This window comes from Epinephelus fuscoguttatus, linkage group LG8 (genome assembly GCF_011397635.1).
Source record: "Epinephelus fuscoguttatus linkage group LG8, E.fuscoguttatus.final_Chr_v1".
Classification (NCBI taxonomy): domain Eukaryota; kingdom Metazoa; phylum Chordata; class Actinopteri; order Perciformes; family Serranidae; genus Epinephelus; species Epinephelus fuscoguttatus.
In genome coordinates this window covers 9,798,957-9,822,069 of record NC_064759.1, presented here as the reverse complement: position 1 = coordinate 9,822,069, position 23,113 = coordinate 9,798,957, and the positions used below count along the sequence as shown (strand labels likewise).

Here is a 23,113-nt window from a genome sequence, read left to right as displayed (position 1 = left end):
GACTACAAACAGCCTACAACCGGAAACCAGGGCTCTTCGCTCTTCTTCCGGAGGCAAGATCTCCGGGGTTTGCCTACAGACTCTACATTCACTGAATGTAGAGTCTGTATATAGAGACTAATGTATTGTGCTCTTACTACCACTAGCTGGCAAAAAAACAGAAAGTCCACAAATGAGGTCAACAGGCCTAAGTTAAGAAGACTGAAGTATAAGTTGCACTAAACCTAAAATGTGATGTCCTCATTGTAGGACAAATGGTCTCAGGAGGATATGGATGCAAACACCCTGATATTAAAGGACTATTTCAAAACATTTTGGGGACTTTCCTTTCAGAAAGTAGGATCAGAAGATTGATAGCACTCTCCTCTACGACAAGTGCAGAGCTGGAGTAGAGAGGAAACAATATAAAAATTCAGTATCACGATTTTAGTGACCAAAGTGATTAAGGTTATTAGTAGGGCTGAGCTGAATGCTTCGAAGCATCAGTCGTTGTCATGGTAATCGACATCCTAATCAGTATTCACATACTTCTTGTTTTAAATATTGTTCTATTTTTTTACTGGTAAACTGGTGGATGAAATTAAAAGCATACTGCATATCTTCGAAATGAAACTTGTTATATATTTATAGATACCAAATATTTGATTGTGCTCAATTTTTTTTTCTTTTTCCCATTGGAGTACTGTTTTTTCCCCCTAAAATATAATGAAATAAATAGAAAAAATAGTTCCATATGTCCAACAATTTCAATAGTATGATAAGAAAAACTCAACTTTTTAGCCAAATGGATGGGCAGATTTTGTAAATGTTTTCAGGTTTGTGCTCAGATGAGCCCAGAGAAAACTTCCACCAAAAGGAAATTCAAAATTTAAGTTGTGGGCACAAATTAATCCATACAGACACTGAAGTGTGAAAATGAACCTTAGAGGTGTTGCACTACTTCTTCACAGGAAAATTGCTATTAATTGTTTTTAGCTTAATTTTTTTTGTGCAAAATCGACAAATTAGACGGAGCCAGGCCATCAGTCAGAAATCTTATTGATCATCTTCCCTCATCTTCCCACCAGCAGCTATTTTCCACTGCAGACACAGAGACCTCAGATGGTTCAGCACTTCCTCCAGCACTGCGCTGTATATTACAGATATCACTTGATGGATTCTGACAGGCTGGATTTACAAGCAGCTAAAGACCCTCCAGATCCACCGAGATACGAAATGATGGCCGTCTCCACTCGCTCTGCACCTGCACCAGGCATTATGACTGATACTATCCTGCTAAGCCAAGCACTTTGCTGCTTGTCTGCAGGATATTAGCTCAGCCGAAGGTTATTCACAGACTATCAAACCAGAGCTGTGGTCAGGAAATGCTGACTTATGTGTAAATATCAATTAAATTAGCCAGAGTGCCTGTTGCTGAGGGTGCACTGCTTGTTTTAATGGGCACATACGCTTACAGTGCTGCATAAATCACATTTGTACAAGAAAAGAGAGGCAGACATTAGATTATACTTGTTTACACGTCCATTAACTCTTTGTATTTGGTCATTAATTGTCATAAAGCAGAAAGAATATGATGAACTTTGACCATGCACTGATTTTATTGAGATTAGTTGGTTTAAATATGGAAGCTGATGTGATTTAAGTAATAATACATGACTTTTTGATTTAAATTAATGAGCATTTATATCACTGATTGGTGTAACACCTACACTATTCATAAATGTAGTGTGTTTTGACAGATTTCTCTTTCATGGGGAAAATATTTTGATGAAAAGGAGTGAAATTAATTTAAATTTCTGGCAAAAACATCATTAAAAACTAAGAAAAATTACACATGGATAATAAAAAAATCCATCACAGCTGGCTGGGAAGTGCAAAACAACTCAGCAATTTTATCAGCAGACAAACAAAATGCACAAATGAAGACTGCTGCAGACGAAATCACTTCTCCTCCATGACGTAATTATAGGCACAGCACTGGTGAGCAGTGAGGTTTGGTTGTTTTGGTTCGGGGGCTTTGAATGTGTTTAAAACACAAGGCACATTGTCGCGTCTCCAGTGCCAAACTCCAAGCCTCCTGTTTTTCACGCCTGAAAAAGTGACCTCTGTCCCCCCGTCAGAGTTATGTAGGCCAGCCTGCTGAGCAGAGACAAAATGGGAGCACAGCTCGCGAGATGCAGCCTCAGCAAAACCATCTCTTTACAGCTGAAGGTGCAGAAGCCATTTCTCATGGGAGACTGGATTATTACTGAAAGCAGCTGAGGTAAAAGCATAGATCCTTCTCGTTATTATATATAATATAGTGTTAGTGTGAAATATCTTTTAAACAAACTGGTTAGTAACTCATAAATTACAGATACACAGTGACACAGTTCATAATATGCAAGCAGTTCATATTTAAATTTAAAATAAAATCACATCAAATGTCTGTAAATTAAATACCTACTAAATAAAAAGTTTACACAACCTGGAAAGCCAATAAAAGTGCATTTGTGATAAAATTCTTCTGACAAATTGTCTGAAATACTGTGTTTCTGATAGGGATGCACCGATCTGTCTTTTTCTCTCCTGGTACGGATGTGTAGAGTATGCAGAATTTATACTTTTGTGTCAAATCAATGCCTTACCCTACACCGTACCCTACGTCGCAGCCTGACATGCACCTCCCCAGAAATGTGACTAGACGTTGCAGGGATGCAGACCTCCTGTCTGCGTTTGTAAGCTGAAACCATTTCCCTCAGAAGAAACGAAGCTTTTATTTACTTTAATTTCACAGATAAGAAACAATAAACTGTGAAGACAATAAAGCCTCCACAAAAACAGCATTACATAGCATACTGGCTTCATATGAGCAGAGGAAATCTCCACTCATCGCTAGGCTAACTTATACAATGTAAAATGCCATAGGCTTGTGCTAAACACGTTAGCATGTTGTATTTGTTTGGAAAACTTGTTTAGTGTAAGACAATTGTTTTGTCAGTGAACCTTGTGAGTTGTAATGGAGCCAAATTTTGTAACGTTACCTTTGTTAAATGTTGCTGTTGTCCCTGGTTTCATATGAGTAGAGATAAAGTCTGCTAGCCTCTAGGCTAATTTATACAATGTAAAATGCCATAGGCTTGTGCTAAAAACATTAGTGTGTTGTATTTGTAGGGAACATGTGTCCAGATAAAGACAAGTGTTTGTCTGTGAATGCTGCGAGTTATAGTGAAGCTGATTTGTGTACTTGTGTTTGAAATTTTTGTTATTAAGCCATGTTTAATGTGTGTTTAATGTGTGTTTGATGTGTGGTTTTCTTTCTACAAGTACAATGTGTTGTTTAAGATCAAACCAGTGGTGCCCAGCCTTTAAGGCTTGTGACCTATTGCAGATAAACAATGTTATAGGGGCTCTGCGACATGTTCTAGATGTTTACAAGTTGTTAGCAACGACCAAAGAGATTTCAAAGATAGTTTCATTCAAGAGCGATCACCTGGCAAGATAGCAGCGTTTTCAAACGCAGCGGCTTTGCACTCCCTGCATCGATGCTTTCTACTACTTTCTTTCTATGCTGTGACTTCCTCAGAGAGGCACGACCACTGGGTTTGGAAACACTAGACTAAAACTAACTGTGTAAACCCTAACCCTAACCCTTACAATGTTCTACCTTTACTGAAGTAAATGATAATACTTCTTCCACCACTGACTGTACTGTACTTCTTAACTGTAAGTAAAAGTTGTGAGTTATTATGTATTTAGTTACAGAAGCTCATCCCAGAAAGAGTGAACAAATACTGCTGAAAAATACTGACAAATAGAACAATACTGAGCACAAGGGATTTGTGGTGCTCCAAATTCAGTCAGTGATTCAGTGCAATAAAGGTGAAATGACTTTTATGAAAACGTGACTAAGAAACAGGTTTAATGTGGTTACATCTGGTCGTTCAGTATCGTCACTGACACCTATCCTGTGCATCAGATCGGTGCATCCCCAGTTTCTAAGATTCATTATTTTAATTCAAGGTAAACATACATGCTGATAATCTCAGCTCACTCTTGCAGACGGACAAGCTGCACAAATCTACAGTATCTCAGTTTAAACACACCCCTCTGCTGTCAAATCCTAGACTCTTAAACACGTGTCAGCTTTACTCTGAGTGCACACACACTGCAACATTCTTGTGTCTCTCCCAGTAGTGACAGTCTTCCGGAAAGCTCCACGCAGCTGCGGACTGCTTGTGGCGACTGACGGCGTGAACCACAAACCCGCACAGCTGCTTCTCCAACACCTCCACCACTGCTGGGGCGTTTCCTTTCTTCCCCTGGTTCTCCATCACCTGCTGGATGCAGTCACGGGGCACCGGCTGCGGTTTGCTGCTGTACGACACCACCAGGTTGATGTTGTTCACCTGGAGCACCTCGAACCAGTTCTGTCCTGCCACGTGGTGAAAGTGCTCCCCTGCTCGCCAGTTCCGGTAGGTGCTCCCTGAATGGTTGATTAGCCGCACAGACCAGCTGACCCAGTTGTACTTTTTCACCAAGAACTCAAGAAGCTGCTGAGTCGTGACTTGCAGGTTCTCTTCTCCCTTTTCATGCAGGAGGCGCTGGGCGTCTAATTTAGCCTGCTCTGGGAAGGCAGCGATACAGGACTCGATGGTTGTCTTCATCCTGGACTCGACTTCTTCAATTTTGCTGCTCCACTCCTGGATTTTGTCGTCTTCTTCCTCTTGGCCCTGGGTTAAGGCACAGTGGCCCAGCAGAGCAATCAAGCCCAAACAGAAGAGCTCCTTCATGCGTACACAGAAATCTTCAAGGAGTCGACGGTTCCTTGCAACATACCTGCACAACAGAGGAACCATTTACGTATAAATAATTAATCTGGTGCTCCAGTACAGAGAAACCTGCAGTGATGCATATCAGAACATGACAGCTGCAGTGATTCCAGAAACATAAATGTGATGAAGTATATCAGTTTACCTTTCCACCACCTCTAAAACCGACTCTCCAAAGCTGTTTGCTCCCATCAGAGCATCATACAGCACAAACAGGTTCTTCTCTCCTCCAGTTTTGGCAAAGTGCTCCACAAAAAGTCTGGTCTTCACCTCCTTGAACTGCTGCTTCGCCTCCAAGATGTCCACATATTTCCGAAACTGGTTCCTTATGTTCTCCTCTACTGAGAAGTACTGGGAATCCAGTCGCCCCTTCTTGATCTCACAGTCGATGTCTTCCAGTTGGGAGGAGAGGACATCCAGTTTGTTCCTCACCATCAGGAACTGCTCTTTGACATAGAAGACCTCTTTGCTGTGGACATTGTCTAAGGCCAGACGGAGAACTGGAGCGGCTGCCTCACAGATGGGGAAGAGCTCGCCCACGGCGCTCGCCAACACCTCGGCCCCCTTTTCAAACATGTCCATCACCGCCTCGATGGCCTCCTTCTTCTGGGCCACAACCCTCTCCAATGAACTGGTCATGTTCTGAGACAGAAAGACAAAATCTAGCGTCAGATATAAATACAAGAAGAAGTGCGGAACAAAATTAATCAAAGTCTTTATTTTGTTGAAGTATTCGCGAAATATAGATGATCCATGACCTTCACCTGGTTGAGGAAGGACTGGACATTAACATCTACAACAGTTGTTCTGAAACCTTTTTGGCTTGTTCATTCATTCATTTTCCATAACTGCTTATCCTGTTGGGGGTCGTTGGGGTGCTGGAGCCTATCCCAGCTGACACTGGACAAGAGACAGAGTTCACCCTGGACAGGTCACCAGACTATCACAGGGCTGACACATAGAGACAGACAACCATTCACACTCACATTCACACCTACGGACAATTTAGAGTCACCAATTAACCTGCATGTCTTTGAACTGTGGGAGGAAGCCGGAGCACCTGGAGTAAACCCACGCTGACACGGGGATTGGGAGCCACCAATCTAGAACATTATGTTATTTGTTTTTAAAATAATGAAGTCTATGTCAACCCACTATTCTATTGTACCCAATGCTGAGTGGCCACTTTGTGCTAACACATATTAATAAATGCTCATTTAGAACTGTTCGTAACGTTGATAGACTGTTTTGGGTCTCTTTTTTTTTTTTTTTTTTGAAAACACTTGTGAATATCATACACCATTTCTGCCAGCTGATGCCCGTAATTCCTACAAACTGGACATTTAAGGTTATAGAATAGACTGGTGAACAGTAATTTGATTATTTCAGAGCTAAAATAATCAGCCAGTCAATCAACAGATCTGCAGCTAGTTTGATAGTTGAATACCTGTTAGTTATTTTCCAAGAAAAAAAATCTAAAAGTCCTGCCTGCTGCTTCTCCAGTGTGAGGATTTACTGGGTTTCTTTGTCCTATGAGATAATAAACTAAATATAAATGCATTCAGGAGAAATGGTCGGATGAAACACAACACATAAGAAGCAGACATTTGGCTTAAAAAACAGTATTCTCAATATGTTGACCATTTTCTAACATTTCATAGATAAAACCATTGATCAAGAAAATAACTGGCAAATTAATCAGTAATGAAAACCTTAAATGGCAACCAAGGGATACTTCTAGCAACAAAAAATACATGACAAGTTCAAAATCTCTGTTTTTGTTCTCTCAAAAGATAAATATTAAGGTAAATAATGATGTCAGGCTCAAAATCAGGATTAAAAAAGAGTCTTCACCTTGACCCTGTCAGCTGTGACATGATTACATCCAGAAAAACCTCCCCACTCAGTGAGATGCAGGTAATGATGTCATGTAAACAAAATGGGGGCCTGAGATTACTTGGGAAGAGAAAATGACACACATGCCCTTGGGTGTGCACATGACTCATTTCATAGCAGAGCACACCAAGGCCGAACCGTGCTTAAAAATCCCCTTTCATCCTCGCTTGCAACCTGACATCCATAAATCACCTCCTGTCTGTTCAGATGTTTGTCTGATGCTGCGTCACCAAACTCCTCCACAAATGAGCGTCGATGTTAATTTTGTTTATTCGAATGTGGAAATGCTGTTGTTTATATTCATACTGAAGAAGGGCAAAAAAAAGAATAATTATTAAACTAAATGAATAAACAATTTATTAGCGAAATAATATCATTTAAATGACAAAATGTTTGTCATGTGTCCAAACTGCACCATATTTAACTGTCATGCGCAACCAAAAGAAATGCGCAACGGCAGGCATTTTTACGCACAAATCCCCTGAGAGCCTCGGACACACCTTAGAGCATATTTACCCCTCCTGATGGAAGATAAGGACATTCATCACATTCTTGTAATAACAGCTGTTTTTTTCTGTACCTGAATGAAATGTCTCTGCTGCTCCTTCACGCCTGATGAGCTCCAACAGCTGTTGACAAGTTTTTTTTTTTCCTTCAAGTTGGAGAAAATTCCCACGATTCTCTCATTCACCGCGGAGCTGAGTAGGGGTCCAAAAACAGGATCCAGAGAGGAGGAAGAAGAAATGCGCACTAGATATCTGCAAAGGAGAGAGAGAGATAGAGAAAGAGAGAGAGAGAAGGAGGGAGAGGGAAAGACAGACAGACAGACTGCGAGTGGTCGGTTCCATTTTCTTCTTCATGTCACCATGAAAGGACGATTCAGTCTCTTCTCCGCAACACGCAGCTGAATTTGAACATTTGTTTGCTGTGTATTATTTGCAGCATATTTTCGACGGATTTCTTCCTCAGACGTTTTTTGCGCACTTGGCGCAAATGTCTCCTCATCACCATTTTGCGCTTCAGCTGCTGCTGAATGTTACAGGATCCAGACCCGAGGTAAGACGACCAGAAAACTATTATTGTCTTTTGTCTTTTCAGTGTTTGAGTACGATAAATTTATGTAATGATTTTTATTTTGACCAAAATCGCGTCTTAAATCATAAATGGATGTGCTGTAGACGCACATATGTGCTGTGAAATACACCCCGCACGTTTAGATTTGAAATAAGATTAACATTTTGTATTATTTATGGAGATATTGATATTTATGGAGCGTATTTGTCAACCACACAGTGTCTAAATATAACTACAGATGTGCGTCACCTCTCTCCACTCGTATTTAAATATATCAGGTTAAAACATGCTTTTAAAATCAAAATGAACACCGAATTGTTGTTTATTTTATTAGTCTAAAGGACTTTAAAATGATCAAATTAAACCTGACATCCACCTCATCTGCGCGCACACGACGCGCCCTGTGAGCGCCCAACATGAACCTCCCTCACAATAAAAAAATCATTACGCAAATCGTTTTTTTCCCGAAACCATGAAGCGCTTCTCAACATGTGTGAAGATTTCTCTTTGTTTCATGCCCAATACTTTTATTTGAATTTCTCAATTGATTTTCCCCAGGTGGAAATGGATTCTCCGAAACGAGCTCATCATGTCACGGAGAGAAAAACGAGCTCCATCACATGATAGACGACGTGCGTCGGCGGCTCAAAGACATTCATCGCTCAGTGTTCAGAGCAGGTAAGAACCTTCAAATCTTTGTCTCTCAGTAATCTGCATTTCAAACGCCTGCATTGCACATTTTCCTGTTTCGGTTCCCCAACTCTGAGCTTTGAGTCAAACCTGTTCAGCTGGAAAATGATGCATGAGGGCCATACCAGAGGAATTAACCGAGGCCCTGTGCCCATTTTACTTCACCTCAGGTAAATTCTTTTGCCTTCCTTTGATCATCTTATAAATCATTTGGATTGGTTTCTAGCAGGTAGCACATCTGTTTGGTTCTTTAAAGGAAGTATTGGCTTTAATAGCTCTGCAGCTTGGAGACGCAGATGTGATGCTTCAGTCTTGTGGGCCCCCGGGGAGCTCTGTGAGAACAGGTGTAATGGTGAAGCAAGTGAAGTACTCACGCCCTCTTGCGTACAAATCAGGGAACTGCACCTTCACGTACCATCACGGGCCTCCTAATACACTCCGTGGATATTTACTATGTCTTAAATTAAACGCAAATTATCTGCTTTTTCAACGACACCAAAAAGGCTAAATTTTGGCCAAATATAATGACAAGACCAATAGAATATTTCAGTTTGATGGATGATGCAGTTGTACAAAAACATATTGTTTTTTGTGTTTGAATATGTTACAGTTTAAGTATTAAATACATTAAAATAAGTGTTGGAACAAACAGAAACTAAATCTTTACGACCCAAGCCAGAATCTAATATTCTAGATTAAGATGCTTCCAACTAAATGTGCGGAAGCAGATTTGCTCTGATATTATGGAATCAAGTCTCTAAATAGTCAAATAAAAACATTTACTTAAGAGTGAGCAAAAATAATCTGAAGGAAGTAGGGAAGAGGATCGAGGGTTGAGGGTCGTAAGATTTGGGAAGAGGGTTGAGCGATGGAGGGGTGAGGGTCGTAGTTAAGGGAAGTAGGGAAGAGGATTGAGAGATGAAGGATGAAGAGATGAGGGTCAAGAGATTTGGCATAAGGGTTGAGGGATGGGGTGAGGGTCGAGGAAATAGGGAAGAGGATTGAGGGATGAAGAGATGAGGGTCAAGGGATTTGGCATAAGGGTTGAGCGATGGAGGGGTGAGGGTCGTAGTAGAGGGAAGTAGGGAAGAGAATCTAGGGATGTGGGATGAAGGGATAAGGGTCGAGGGATTTGGGCGAAGGGTTGAGGGATATGGGATGAGGGTTGAGAAGAAGAGGATAGAGGGTCGAAGGGATGAGGGTCGTGGGATTTGGGATGAGGGTTGAGGGAAGTAGGGAAGAGGATGAGGGATGAAGGATGAAGAGATGAAGGCAGAAGGGATGAGGGTCCTGGGATGGAGGGATGAGGGGATGTAGGGACAGGGAAAGAAGGAAGAAAGGAAGATGGGGTGATAGGAGAAATGAGGGTCGCAGACAGGTGGAGAGTGGAATCTGATGGCGGTCTGGTGTCGACTGAAGGGAGGAGGGCGCAATGGAACCAGGGAACCAGGGAAGTTGAGACAGAGTGGGGGAGTCATCTCTTCACCTGCTCTACTATGAGTAGAGCCCCCTGGTGGATCCTGTATTCTGTATAGGGAGAGAGAAAATGGAGAGATGACAGCCAAAAGAAAAACAAAGAAAAGGGGTTTCGGGGGGAGCGATGTGAGAACGGAGCCAAAGGGGACGAAAACAGAAAACAGGTGTGCTTAAATACTTTTGGTGCGGAAATGGATAAGATTGAGGCGTGGTCTTTGTTCCCAACAAAGGCAGGGGCAGGCATCTATATGGGACAGTCCTTTGATTCCTTTCACACAAAACTGTTGCTCAACAAAGATGGGAAATACAATCAAACTGTTTTTGAACCAGTATGAATATTACTCCGAATAACATACGGATTATGTGTTATGTTATGACACTTGTTTCATGGCAACCTGCAAATTGACACAACACCACTTTCTCCTGTTAAAACACTATTCATAGCATGGATTCATTTTTGCGAAAAACACTTTTGATTCTTATGATTGGTGGATCCTTATTGACTAAAGGAATATAAATAACTTAACAGGTAATCGAGGAATGGACAGACATTCTGACTTTATGACAGCTAGAGGAAGGGAGTCACCTCCTGTTTTTTAGTCATGGCGATACATCTGAATGATTGACAGTCTTCTCTGGTGCTCATGGTTTCAGTAAAATGAAATCAACTAAGCTAATGAGCAAACGACAAAATTAAATATTTATATTTGCATGTATGATCTAAACCGCTAAGTAATGCTAGCTCAAGTGGGTAGGCAACAATCCGGTTTTATACATCCCATGAACTTCTATTTTAAAAAATGAACTGCTTGGCAAAATGTGTAGCTACAATCGGCTAGTAAAAGGGACTGGGCGTTTAATTAGCATGAGGCTTTTAATTTAAGTTTTATGGTAACTTTTTTCTCCCAGTACTTGTAGTGTTATTTGGCACTTGCTTTGCGTTTTCAAGATTTATTAGAATTGTTGTACAGCTAAATATATTACATGACCACCCAAACATTACTTCCATATGCAGTAGGACACATCAGAAGGTTGTTCCCTGTTTCCTATGAGCACCTGACCAAATGTTTTGATCTCCGTTTGAGGATACAGAGCAACCAGACATCTCTCTTTCCCATATGCAATAGTATAATCTCATCATTGGCATGTATCTGCTGCTACAAAGCTTTCCATGAGATTTTTTAACATGGCTGCAGAGATTTACATTTGCAATTCAGCCACAAGAGCATTAGACAGGTCGGACACTGATGACTGGATCTCAGCCTACGCTCCACTTCATCCCAGAGGTGTTGGATATGGTTGAGGTCAGGGCTCAGTGCAGGCCAGCTGAGATGTTAAATAAGTGACGACTCCATATCAGTGTTATTCACTCATGTTTATTTAAAGTGGCACATATACAACCAGACATCAAAGATTCATAACAAAAAAGGCAAAGTATTCACATATATGGCATTTCAAGAAAGCCTTTAGGAGGTCCATATAATATTCCTCCACATCAACAGCATTTTAACATTATTTATGTCGCCTGTACTGAATCTGTTGTAACAATAGGAGATATGGCACAGTGCCACAGAACAATAAACCAGTTCAGGACAGAACTATGTGTTGAAAAGATGAGAGTAAAACCGGCTAGACCTGTGTGAAATATGACAAAAATATAAAAACTAATAAATTGGAAATCTATTAATGACAATCAGATATTGTTTAGTGATGTTTAATCTATTTTTGACTTTGCTGATGCAGCGATCCAAACCCACCTGACACTATTGACACCAACAGTTTGCTTTAACAAACAAACAAAAAAAGGAGACAAACATTTACAAACAATATCTTAACCACACATTTAAAATCTAAACTGTAGCGTATGAACTGTTCAAAACATAATGCCTTACACAAAATATACTTAAATGATTAAGACAAAAACCCTTAAAAGAAAAAATAATACAAAACTATTGGCACATTTAGGCACTGTTGGTCAGATGAGGGAGAATCTGAGAAGAGACAAAACGTCTATTTTGATGCTGAGGCTTAACTGTAAAATAAAAAAAAAAATCCTCAAACAATGGATATTAAATGTTTTACAGGCTCTAAATGGCCGTTCACCAAAAAACCCACTGATAGTTTTACCTATATATTACAAACATACTTGGAGCACCTCCTGCACATGCAATAGAAATTAAGAGTGGCAGAATTGCACGAGTCAAGAGTGGAAAGATTCATCCAGTGACATTATGGCTTCGTCTGACACCACATTAAGAAAGTCAACTTGTGTAGAAACATATAAACAGTGTTGAAATGGAAGCACATATCGCAATTTTTAAATTTGTCCAACTTATATTTAGTGTATCCTCCGGTGGTGAAGTGTCTGGCCACATGTAGTGTTACAACAAATCAGATTATGTTTGGACTGTCATTGTTTTTGATTCTCATATTGCAAAAGAAAAATAAAGACCTCGATACAGCGGCCTCAGAAATAAGTGTAAAAGGACATTAAATGTAGTGCTCGACAGCAACAAGTAGTGTATCATGGACTCCATGCATGAGGAACATATATCTGTGGCATATATTCTGTTAATCTGCACAATGTGCACATGGCAGTATGATCATGAGTAGTATATGATTGCAACTATATGGTTTTATGTCTGTTACATTCATAGCTCTTTGGGATTCTTTGTTTTTGCTTTTTTATAATATAGAATATACTTAAAGCATAACTCTCTCTGTTTGGCAAGCAACGTCTGTCTTATGGTAGTTATTATGTAAATAGAACAACGTAAGAAATAACATATAGTCCTGTGTGATTGTAATGAAGTCACATGAGGCCCTCTAGTGGAGTTAGACTGGTATGACAGGATCATGTGTCCAGCTACCTCTAATGTTGAGGTTTTATTCAGGCGTGTCTCCTATTCCATCCAAACGATTTACTTGTAGTGTAATACATTTAATCTCAAGTGCTTCAAGTGCTAATGGGTGGGACACATTGCAACATCACACACTGAATCTTAAAGCCACATTTATAGATGTGAGTGGTGTTTTGCGTTATATATAGCATGCGTATCACCCAAAATTTGGCTTTCAGAGTAGATTTGTGATAATTGTAACGATCCCACGGCTGATTTATCTCAAAGTGTTCAGTGTCAGTTGAAACTCCTGCAGTTTCATCCCGATTTGAAAAATTTTCCTGTGAATTTGAGCCAATTGTGGTGTGAAGCCGAGGCTAAATATTGTGTGATAATTTAGTTGTCTTCACTTCAGCCTGGACAGAACATACTGAACATGTCTATAACTCAAAGACTGAAGTTTGGACCAGTAGTGTTTTGAAAAGAATGAGACATATTGTCGCTCATTGTCACAGGGGTTTCAAGCAGTAGATGTTTACAAAGTGCTTATAGGGAGAGAAAAGGCAAAGAGGAGAGTTACAGAGGGAATGTGGACTATGAAGGATAAGCAGCTGAGAAAACAAAAGCTCTTCTTAGGCTTATTCTTCATTTGCACCTGCGAAGAGCCTCCTGCATCTTCTCTTGGACGTTCTCCATCTTCTCGGCCCACTCCTCACTCAGACTCTCCTCGTCGTCTCCGATGACGGCGGCGTAGCCCATGAGGGCGATGAGGCCGATGCAGAACAGGTAGGTGAGGCGTGTGCAGAGTCGCTCCATGGTGCGGCGGTCGCCCTGCGAGTGCTTCAGGTACACCTCCAGGATGGGTCTGCTGAAGAGCTTCGGTGTGCCCACCACGCCGTCGTAGAGCGTGTGCAGGTTCTGGTCTCCCAAGTCATTGGAGTAGCTCTCCTCGAAGTCCTCCTTCTTGCGCTCGCGGTGCTCCGGCCGTGCCTCCACCATCTCCATGAACTTTCTGAACTGGTTCTTCAGATTCTCCTCCACGCGACAGTACTGGCCGTCCAGCGTTTCTTTCTTGATCTGCACCAGCGTGTTGCGATTCATCTGAGAGAGCTCGTCCAGTGCGCGGTGGACCGAGCCGAACTCGCGCTTCAGGGTGCGGATGTCCTCGTCATCGATGTGGTGCAGCACCACCCGGATCAAGGAACCGGCCACGCCAAAAATGGGGTTGACTACGGCTGCTGCTGAAGAGATGGTGGACACACACTGGAGCACTTTGACCAGGCCTTGCTTCAGCTTGGCCCGGTCCTCGATGATCTCCTCGTCCATCATGATGTCCAGGCGGTGCAGATGTTGAGGTCACTGTGTGCAGATGTGGACGTCTGTGACAGGAAAAGATCACAGTTTACTGTAACTGATGGTATTTAGTCTGCACACAATTTACACATGACACTCAGTTTACTCATCTCAAGAAGTACTGCTCAGTCTCTCCATGATGTTGCAACAGTAAACAAAGTCAGCCAGTTCCCTTAATTCTGAACAACCTTGCAATTTTGTCCAATCACCACAACTTTACCACAGATTTTACTATTTAAAACAGGTTAATGTCATTTTATTGTACAGCTGCATGCAGCGTATTGATTCACTTAGCCCTTCTCTTTATGTCTTTGTTTATCATGAGACTACAGCTCATGCTCTGAGACCGGAGCTCTGCGTGTCAAACAGAGCCAACCACACAGTGACAGGGCTAACAGTTAGCATCACACAGGTAACACTGTGAGATTAACAGCTTGGTATCGGATGTTAAATGCTACTGAGGGTCTGCTGATAAAGCAGTAAAATATGATGAGTTGGGATGAGGTCATGTTGTGGGGTTTTAGCTTGTGCTAATTAGGCAGATGGAGCAGGAGGGAGCGTTTCGTCAAATGGCAGCAACAGCTGATTGTCGGTGATCAGCTGATGATCATCAGGATGCCTGCGTTACAAACTGTGGATGTGGTGTTTGAAAGAAGCGAGTATTTTTAAGAGGAACTGAGGATCTCATGAGAGATACAGTTGGGTTGCAGTATGGGAAATGTAGAATCCAGAGGTTTTGAAGCTTGGGCCAAACCAAGGACTATAAATCAGGATGTCTTTGCCTCAGTTGCTCCAATTTAGATATTTAAAAAAATCTTTTTTTAAATCTGTTTCTCACAAGTCCCATATGCAGTAGGGGTGGGAATCATCGGAGGATCCACAATAAGATATTATCACCATACTTAAGTCAGGATACAATATTATTGCAATTTAAATATGATCTAATATGCAATACGCTAAGTATTGCGATTAAATCTATTGCAGTTTATTACCTTTTTTCAACTGCAAATTATGTCCACAGAGGAATACTTTATCAACATCTGTTTTATCCAGTAAGATAACGGTTTTCGGACTGTTCATCTGACTTTTTTTTTGCAGCAAAATGTATCTAGTGGACTGAAATAGCAATTGATTATATTATTCTACCAGACTACCTAAAGTTTGATTTGAATTTGTCATATTAGTAATTGATATAAAAAAATGAGAGGCAGTGTGTGACGATATGATATTGCCTCACAAAAATATCGTGATACTATGCTGTATCAATTTTTCCCCCACCCCTAATATGCAGTAGCGATTTAAGGGGGGCAGACTCAGACTCAGACCTATAACCAATAAATTATTGAATATTTTAACAATTTGACAGAGCATTTCTGTTAACTGACAAAGTATTTGTATCACTGGTTCCATGACCTGGAAACTCACACACCAATTGCATGAGTTTAATCGTCTGATGTGATGCTACTCAGCCAATTAGATCCACATTCTAACAGCGCTGCGACTTAGCAACACACACACACACATAGGAGAAATGAGACGTCAGATAAAAGTTATTTCACATAGCGTGTTCTAAAGCGGTGGTTCCCAACTGGTGGGTTGCGGTCAAAAAGTGGATCTGAATATACTGCAAGTGATTCACAAATGTGTCAAGTTTGTAAAAAAACACACTTTATTTTTAAGTAAAGCAAATTTCCGGCACAGAGCTTTTATTTTGAAGTGCCATTTTCTGCCGTAGAGTGAGTGACTAATGGACAGCTACTTAACAGAGACAGCAAAATAGCTCAACGACATGGTCAAATATAAGTATGATGCTGAATGTGTTTAACTGTGTGGACCTCGAATGAATGACTAAGGTGAAATCTGGACCCTGTGGCTGGACCAGTTGGGAACCACTGGTCTAAAGAGTGAAAAATAGACAGCAAAAACAAAGTTTATTCCCCTTTAGAGAATTAACAAATAACCTACTGGCTATATGTGAGGGCAAAACTAAAACTCTAGAGTACCTTTTAAAAAAAAAAAAACGTGGATCATTTTACCGTAGAAGCTGACAAACAAATAGGCTGTGAGAAGGATGTCTGCATGAGCTTCTACGTGAATCTACAGTTACTATATTTGAATAATAAAACATGTTTTGATAAATGAAACAACTAGTTTTATTAGTTTATATTGGAATTTACAGCAGTATTACTCCATTGATGCTCCCAAATCCTCAACCATTTCCATTATCAGCTTCAGAATAAAGAATAATATAGTAAATAAACACTTTTTTAGGGGTCTGTATCATAATTACTGATTATTTCGGTTCATTTCAGCCTGTAATGTTTTCTGACACATGGCAGCTTCTCAGAATATCCCAGCAGGATACATCTGCTGTTAAACTGTTGGAGGAGAGTTGTAGCTTCTTACATCAAATGTCTCCTCCTCAGGCTCACACAGGAACGTTATACTGGAGTTGTAACAGTGAGAACAGGGACTCTGGTCCTGATCAGGATGATTCCTGAAACAAAAGACAAACAGAGATTTAGTCACAAGATTCGATTCTTTCCAACACAGAAGCTGCAGAGCACTGACAACCAGGAAGTGGACAGATTTCTGTCTCTTGCTGGCTGCAGCATTCAGCAGTGAAGGAGTTAACAGCCTCTCTACGTCCGTGTCACACAGCTTCTCTCAGCACTCGAGCCTTTCAGCACCAGGCTGCTCTCTGTGTGTTTCTATGGAACGAGCTGATAGCTCCTCAGCAGCAGCAGCAGCGAGCTAAATGGGGGACGGCATGTTGAGATGCTAGCAGCAGCTAATGGGTGTGACAGAGAGCTGCAGTACACTGGGAAAACAAACATGCAACGGCTGACTGAGCTGTAAGACTTGTTTTTTACATAACAGCAGCTACTATACATGAATATGACATGATTTTAAGATGAATCAGAGGCTGAGTTTTGGTGTTTAAAGTGAAATGTGTGAGCTGCTGGAGGCTACAAGAGGGAGCAGGAGAAGCTCTGTGACACCTGATACTTGTGTTTTCAAAGCAGGATTGTTCAGGGGTGTTGTCCTGTAAACACAAGCATTATATGGGACAGTGACATCAGCCACAGAGCTGCTTCAAGTAGCCTGTTATCTTCCTCTTCACCTCAGTAAATCAGCTATGGCTCCGGTACTGCAGACACATACCACTGTGAGATTACTACATAGTCACAGAGATAATGAAAACACTGGTGTTGTGCCAACACTGGGGACCCACACAGCTGATGACCACAAGGCTGTACGTGTTCAAACAGGCCCTCACACACACGCACACACACACACGCACACTGTCATTTTAACAGGCTGCTGTGTGTTTCTGTTTCGTTCTCGTCCCTTTTTAAGATACCCATGTCCACCAGAGGGGGCAGTAATTTACCAATAATAACACAAAAACACATAATATCCACCCTCTGGTTTCAGCACCATGACTGTGGACTGAAAGCAGTGACTCAGGAGCAGGATTTAACCCTTTAGCTCCCACTTAGCTGCAAATGGTGCGTTTAAATGCACAAATTCAACAGAAATGTGAGCAAATATTTGACTTTATTTAAATACCGGTGAAACCTGCACTTGAAAAATGTTGTAAAATGAAATCAAATCTCCATAAAAGGCTTCTTGCATCCAACTGTTGCTACATTTTATGATTTTGTGCATCACATCTTCTCAGGATTTGAGCTGAAATTCACCTGCTTTGCCCGTAAAGCTCCATTTTTTTTGCTTTTTCCTCTTACGACGGCTGATAAAAAGAGTTCTCTGCTTCAAAGTTGGTGCTTGAAAGCTTCTAAATGATCCACAATTTGCATTTATGTGTGTTACATTTCTGTTATTGTGTCCTTGTTTTCACAGATGACGTTCTACAACAGGAAACCCTTCACGTCTCAGCGTGAAACAGCAAACTGCCAGAGGAGATGCAGGTAATGAAAGGGTTAATTGCAGTTTTTTCACACAGATGACCTCTCTGGAACAATGTCACCATAAAATATAAGATTTCTTTTTCATTACTAGACAATCTGAGCTGTATTTATCACAAATTGGATGAGTCTGATGATCTGGACAGCTTCTCTGCAGCTGCTTTTTAATCAGTGATAGAAAATTAACCCTTTGTGCAATTAAAATTATCTTTAAATTGACTCTTAAAAGTGAAATGCGGGTCTTAACGAGTAAGTTTGATCAATTTGTGCCATTTTTTAATTAATCAAAAGACAATCAAGGACTAAGGTATTCTCATATTGGTTTTATTTATTAATAAATGCTAATTAAGGGGCAGTTAATGAGCTTTATTACAGCTGTCAATGGGTTAACCAATCACTGCTCTGTGGCAGCATGGCCTTTTAAAGACAGCACAGCATTTTGACATGTCAGAAAGTCTCAGCTGAAGTTTGTGGCTCAGTGACTCAGCTTCTGCATTACTGCTCTGCTACTCAGAAACTATAAGAAAATCTAAAGCTTTAGTCACTGCTGGGAAGAAACATTTGTCTGTGTGTTGGCTGTAAACAAAACAGCTGTGTGTGTCTAATCAGGAAGTGACAGGCTGCTCTCACCTGTCTCTCTGCTGTGGAGTGGCCATCTTGAATGTTTTCTAATGATAGCAGCCGTGCTAGGCTAATCCACATTTACACGTTATGTTATATTTAAATCATTCCTAAAGTGGATTATTCACATTTTCATGACCTATGTGAACAATTTCCTGCCTCTTCTTCGTGTTACATGACAGTGTGCTCCCTGTTCACAGCTCACAGCCTGTGTGGCAGATGGGACACTCTTCTAAGGAAGTCAACACCCCTGAAGCTGCTTGAGCTCAAACAATAACTACACTAATGAAGAATAACATACAACAATCAAGTATCTTCCGGCGTTTTTGTGTCTTGTGAGTATTAAAACAAGCTTAACATCCCCTCTCCCAACAGCTCAGGGCCAGTCAGCTGCCTCCCAGCCCAGCTATGGCTCCCCCTAGCCGTGCCTCCATATTTCCTTGTTAATGCACACCATAGTGCCCTGACCCTCCCTGTTCTAATACACAGCAAAGACACCAAAATACACCTGAAAACCTGACTTTCTCTCTCTAAATGTGGAGTTTATAGTCTCCAACCACCTTCCAGCCAACATTGGGCACCACTGGCCAAAGCAGAAGAGAGGATTTCTTACCTTTTGAGAGTGGCTGTGACTAAACCTCCCTCTCCAAAGTCCCAACCTCGACAGCCTCCTTCTTCTTCCCAGCAATCCCTGCAAAAAAGGACACTTCCATGTATGTTGACTATGTAGGGGTGATCAAATTGGTCTAAAGTAATTTTAAAGAGCCCAGAAGGCCCCCAAAACACTAAAATGGCCCTTTTGGCCCCAAATACATTAAAGCTCCAAATTACCATTTTAAAATGGCATGTGAATGGCATTAAACAGTAAAGCCCACTCCTCACATACACCATGTCCCACCCCTATGGTTTGAACTTATTCTGGTCCATTCAGCAGTCATACAGTTGATACTGAAGAACAATTGTCAGTCAGTGCGCAGCTGAACTCTGAGGCGCTTTTTGCTGCCTTTTGTGCGTTTGCCAAGCCCTGGAGCATCTCTGGGAGGCTACAAATAGCCCATTGGTGGTATTTATGAGTCAAAGAGACCCTTTTCTTGTGGACTGGACCAAAAAAACTGGAAGGGAAATATTTACATGTGCGTAGAATCCAGCCAGGCAAAGAGAGCGCTATGGATCCAAATGGACCTCTCCAAAAGTGCGCAGGTGTTTCCAAAGGCAAACGAGCTCTTTAAAGGCTCCAGGAGAAAAAAGGAGAAGTTTATCCTGCTTAAAAGGTAATTATAATAATAATTCTGCTCACATTTGACCAATTTTACCCAAAAATTAAAAGCTGGAGTCAAATATTGTCGAATTTAAAGACCATTTAACTGTAAAGTGCATCGAGAAAAATGTACCAAATGGCGCAGGTGGCACTTTAGACCGTAAAGTAAATAATATCACGTGTTTAAAGATATTATTTGCTTAATTATATTTGTGTGAATATTGACAGCACTATGGCACAGCTCACAAATTGAAATTACTGTCTGTCTGCCCAACAGCAGGCGAAAACCTGAGCTTAAACGCACCTAATCTGTGCGCCAAGTAGCCACGGTCTGGTCCTTTATCCAGGGCTGAATAAGCAACAATTTAATCCTGTAGCAAAAAATAAATAAATAAATAAATATATAGGCTGTACATACGAACATCCATGCAGACAAATCCAATGGATTCTTAGGTGGAGGAGTGACTGCGCCGGCGGTTGAAGCTGTTTTCCCCCAAACAAACCCCTATGCAAATTATACTGGCAGCTGCCTGCAAAGCGTTAAAGACCAGTCCTGTTCCCCTTAAAGCCTGGCTGGTGCCTGTGATGTTTACGTCGTACATTACAACAGCACATAGACACAAATATGATGGGCGTTTGCCTCCGTGCGTGTCCAGACCTGATCCTACAGCAGGTTAAAGACCCCGCATCCCCTCACTGAGACACCAAGCCTCAGGCAGCAGCAGCAGCAGCAGCAGCACAAGAGAAGCCCTGTCCTCTCTGCGGTTTGTAGTGGAAGAAAAAACAGCAACAAAAAGGCGAGTGTTCGTCAGAAATAATCAAGCCTCCGTTATCTGCTCAGAAACAACCGTCCCCATCAGCGCTCAGACTGTACTGTTGGTAAAAGCAAGCGCATGTAGCCCGTCAGCACCAAAGCACAGCCGGAGCTGCAGCCGGACGCACGCCTGTCCTCATTGTGCATTTGTCGCAGCAGCTGTCAAACAGATCCTGTTTCAGACTGATGCCACAGTGTGATGAATACTCACAGGCTCTATATGATGCCCTGCTGGAATAACCACACTTTTGCAACATCAGCTGTGCGTCGGTCGGCGGTCAAAATGCGTAATATTTAGGCTGCAGGGTGACAAACAGCTTCTGTTGCAAGACGGTCTTGTGTTTTTTTAGCTGGGGGGCAGGAGGAGCGAGCTGGTGACGGTTTGAAAGCCGCATTAATGATGCCTGGAGGCAGTGAGTATAAACACAACTGTGAGTACAAATCAACCGAAGTGTATCCACCGCTCCCTGTTTTTATCCTCAATGTGTTGTATTCATCATTTTCTATGCTCTGGAGGACACAGCTCTTTTATTGTAAGCCTATTTATTTGGATATAAGACTGTATTTCAGCATACAGGCTCACTGTATTGTCTAATGTGACACTAAACAAGCCCATTGTACATGTCTGATTTTATTCAATGTGTGAATATTTTAAATAAATAAATGAAAATAAGTAGATATGGTGTTTGTCTTTTATTGTGTAGAATTTACAGAAAGAACTCCATTTGTGTTTCCTTTTCCTTTTTAAAAGAATATTTTAAAATGCACGAATGGAAACCTGACACGTTTTTTGAAACTGCTCCCACACTGTAATTTGAGCATCTGTTAATGAAAACAAATCTTCAAAAACTCAAATACTTACCTACCTGCTATTTAAAAGAAGAAAAAGGGATAATTACAGGTTAAATTGCAATTAAAGATAAATTGTGATGGTAACTAAGACAGACAATTTTAGACAAACATGCTAAGACATACAACACAAAGACAATCCCAAAATTGTAAAATGTATCTTTATTATTTAACATGTTCCAAAATAGAACGAAAATTACATGCTAAGTTTTGGCAGGTACAATTTGAGTTAGTAAAATGTCATCTGTTATTATTTACAGGAAATGTTGAGCTCTTAATTTGACTATTACAGATGCTTTGGTTGCAACTACACACGTCGATCTATAGGGGGCTTTGGATTGTGAGTTGCAGTGACAGGAGTACTACAGTGCAATAGCTCTGTATGCCTCAGAATACATGTATTTTTAATTTTAAAAGACATGCAATGCGGTGTACTGGAGAAGGTTTGGATAAGGATAAAGAATAAAAACTGTCAGATATTAATATAAATATAATGTTGTTCTCAGGGTTAGTTGCATAATTCAACAATGACTGATTTAAAACATGACTGAGATTTGAGATAAATCTCAACATCAGCACAAATACACCAGAAAAAATAACAACAAACAGCCACATAGTCCAGTGTTTTACATTACATGAACCAAAGAAACAAACCTTTAAGTACACAGAACAGAAAAACTCATCAGCTACACCTGAACATCATTCCTGAAACCTACAAAATTATGCCATAAACATAAACATGTCCTAAAAAAACTTTAAAAAAGTCGAAAGTAAAAAACAAACAAACAAACAAACAACAAAAAAAACCCTGAATATAATGCCACAAAAATGTCAAATAAAAAGTAATAGTCAATTTGTTTTTGGTATACTATGTAAATAAAGTAACAAAAATGTAATGTAATACACTGTGTCATAAAAATGTCATAGTTGTAATATAGTATGCCTTCAAAATATCATAAAAAATATGTGCATAGTGGTATACTATTCATAAAAATACATTTAAAGTCATAAAAAAGTTTCAGTATTGTATGTCAATAAAGTCACAAAAAAGGAATAAAAAATGTCATAGTACAGCATTCCATGAAATGTTATAGTCATACTATAGTACGCCATCAAAATTATAAAAAATGTCATGGTAAATTATGTCAACAAAGTCAAAAAATGTTGTGTTATAGTGTGCCATTAAAAGAAAACTATAAAACTATAAAAGGGACAGTGTGTTTATAGTCAAGAAAAAGTCAAGGATAATATGCCATTTGTCATCAAAATTATAAAAAATGTCGTAGTACATTATGTTAAAAAAAAGCAACATAATTGTGACAGTATAGTATGCTAAAAAATCATTATAGTGTCTCATTGAAATAAGCCATTAATAGAATAATTGAAATTTCATTGTATAGTATGTCAAAAAAGTCATTTAATGTCATAGTATAGTATGCCATTGAAAAAATTGTAAAATTCCATCATATACTATGTCATCAAAATTACAGAAAATGTCATAG

At 40.4% G+C, this 23,113-nt stretch overlaps 2 protein-coding genes and 1 long non-coding RNA gene across 3 annotated transcripts; 1 reads left to right on the top strand and 2 right to left on the bottom strand.

Annotated features, from left to right (window-relative positions):
* Nucleotides 1-1,449: 1,449 nt before the first annotated feature.
* Nucleotides 1,450-7,420, bottom strand: LOC125892742 (protein rapunzel-like). Its single transcript, XM_049582934.1, has 3 exons — nt 7,288-7,420; nt 4,957-5,453; nt 1,450-4,818 (listed from the first exon to the last, which is right to left on the bottom strand). Exons 2-3 carry the CDS (start codon nt 5,448-5,450, stop codon nt 4,128-4,130), a joined length of 1,185 nt encoding a protein of 394 aa, XP_049438891.1. The 5' UTR covers nt 5,451-5,453; nt 7,288-7,420; the 3' UTR covers nt 1,450-4,127.
* A 216-nt stretch (nt 7,421-7,636) lies between these two features.
* LOC125892754 (uncharacterized) lies at nt 7,637-21,376 on the top strand. The gene is made up of 4 exons (XR_007449778.1): nt 7,637-7,763; nt 8,340-8,459; nt 18,005-18,072; nt 18,891-21,376. It is a non-coding gene; the product is annotated as an uncharacterized LOC125892754 (long non-coding RNA).
* LOC125892748 (protein rapunzel-like) lies at nt 11,304-19,381 on the bottom strand. Its single transcript, XM_049582950.1, has 3 exons — nt 19,304-19,381; nt 16,547-16,637; nt 11,304-14,166 (listed from the first exon to the last, which is right to left on the bottom strand). The coding sequence occupies exon 3, from the start codon at nt 14,114-14,116 to the stop codon at nt 13,433-13,435; it is 684 nt and encodes a 227-aa protein (XP_049438907.1). The 5' UTR covers nt 14,117-14,166; nt 16,547-16,637; nt 19,304-19,381; the 3' UTR covers nt 11,304-13,432.
* Nucleotides 21,377-23,113: the final 1,737 nt, after the last annotated feature.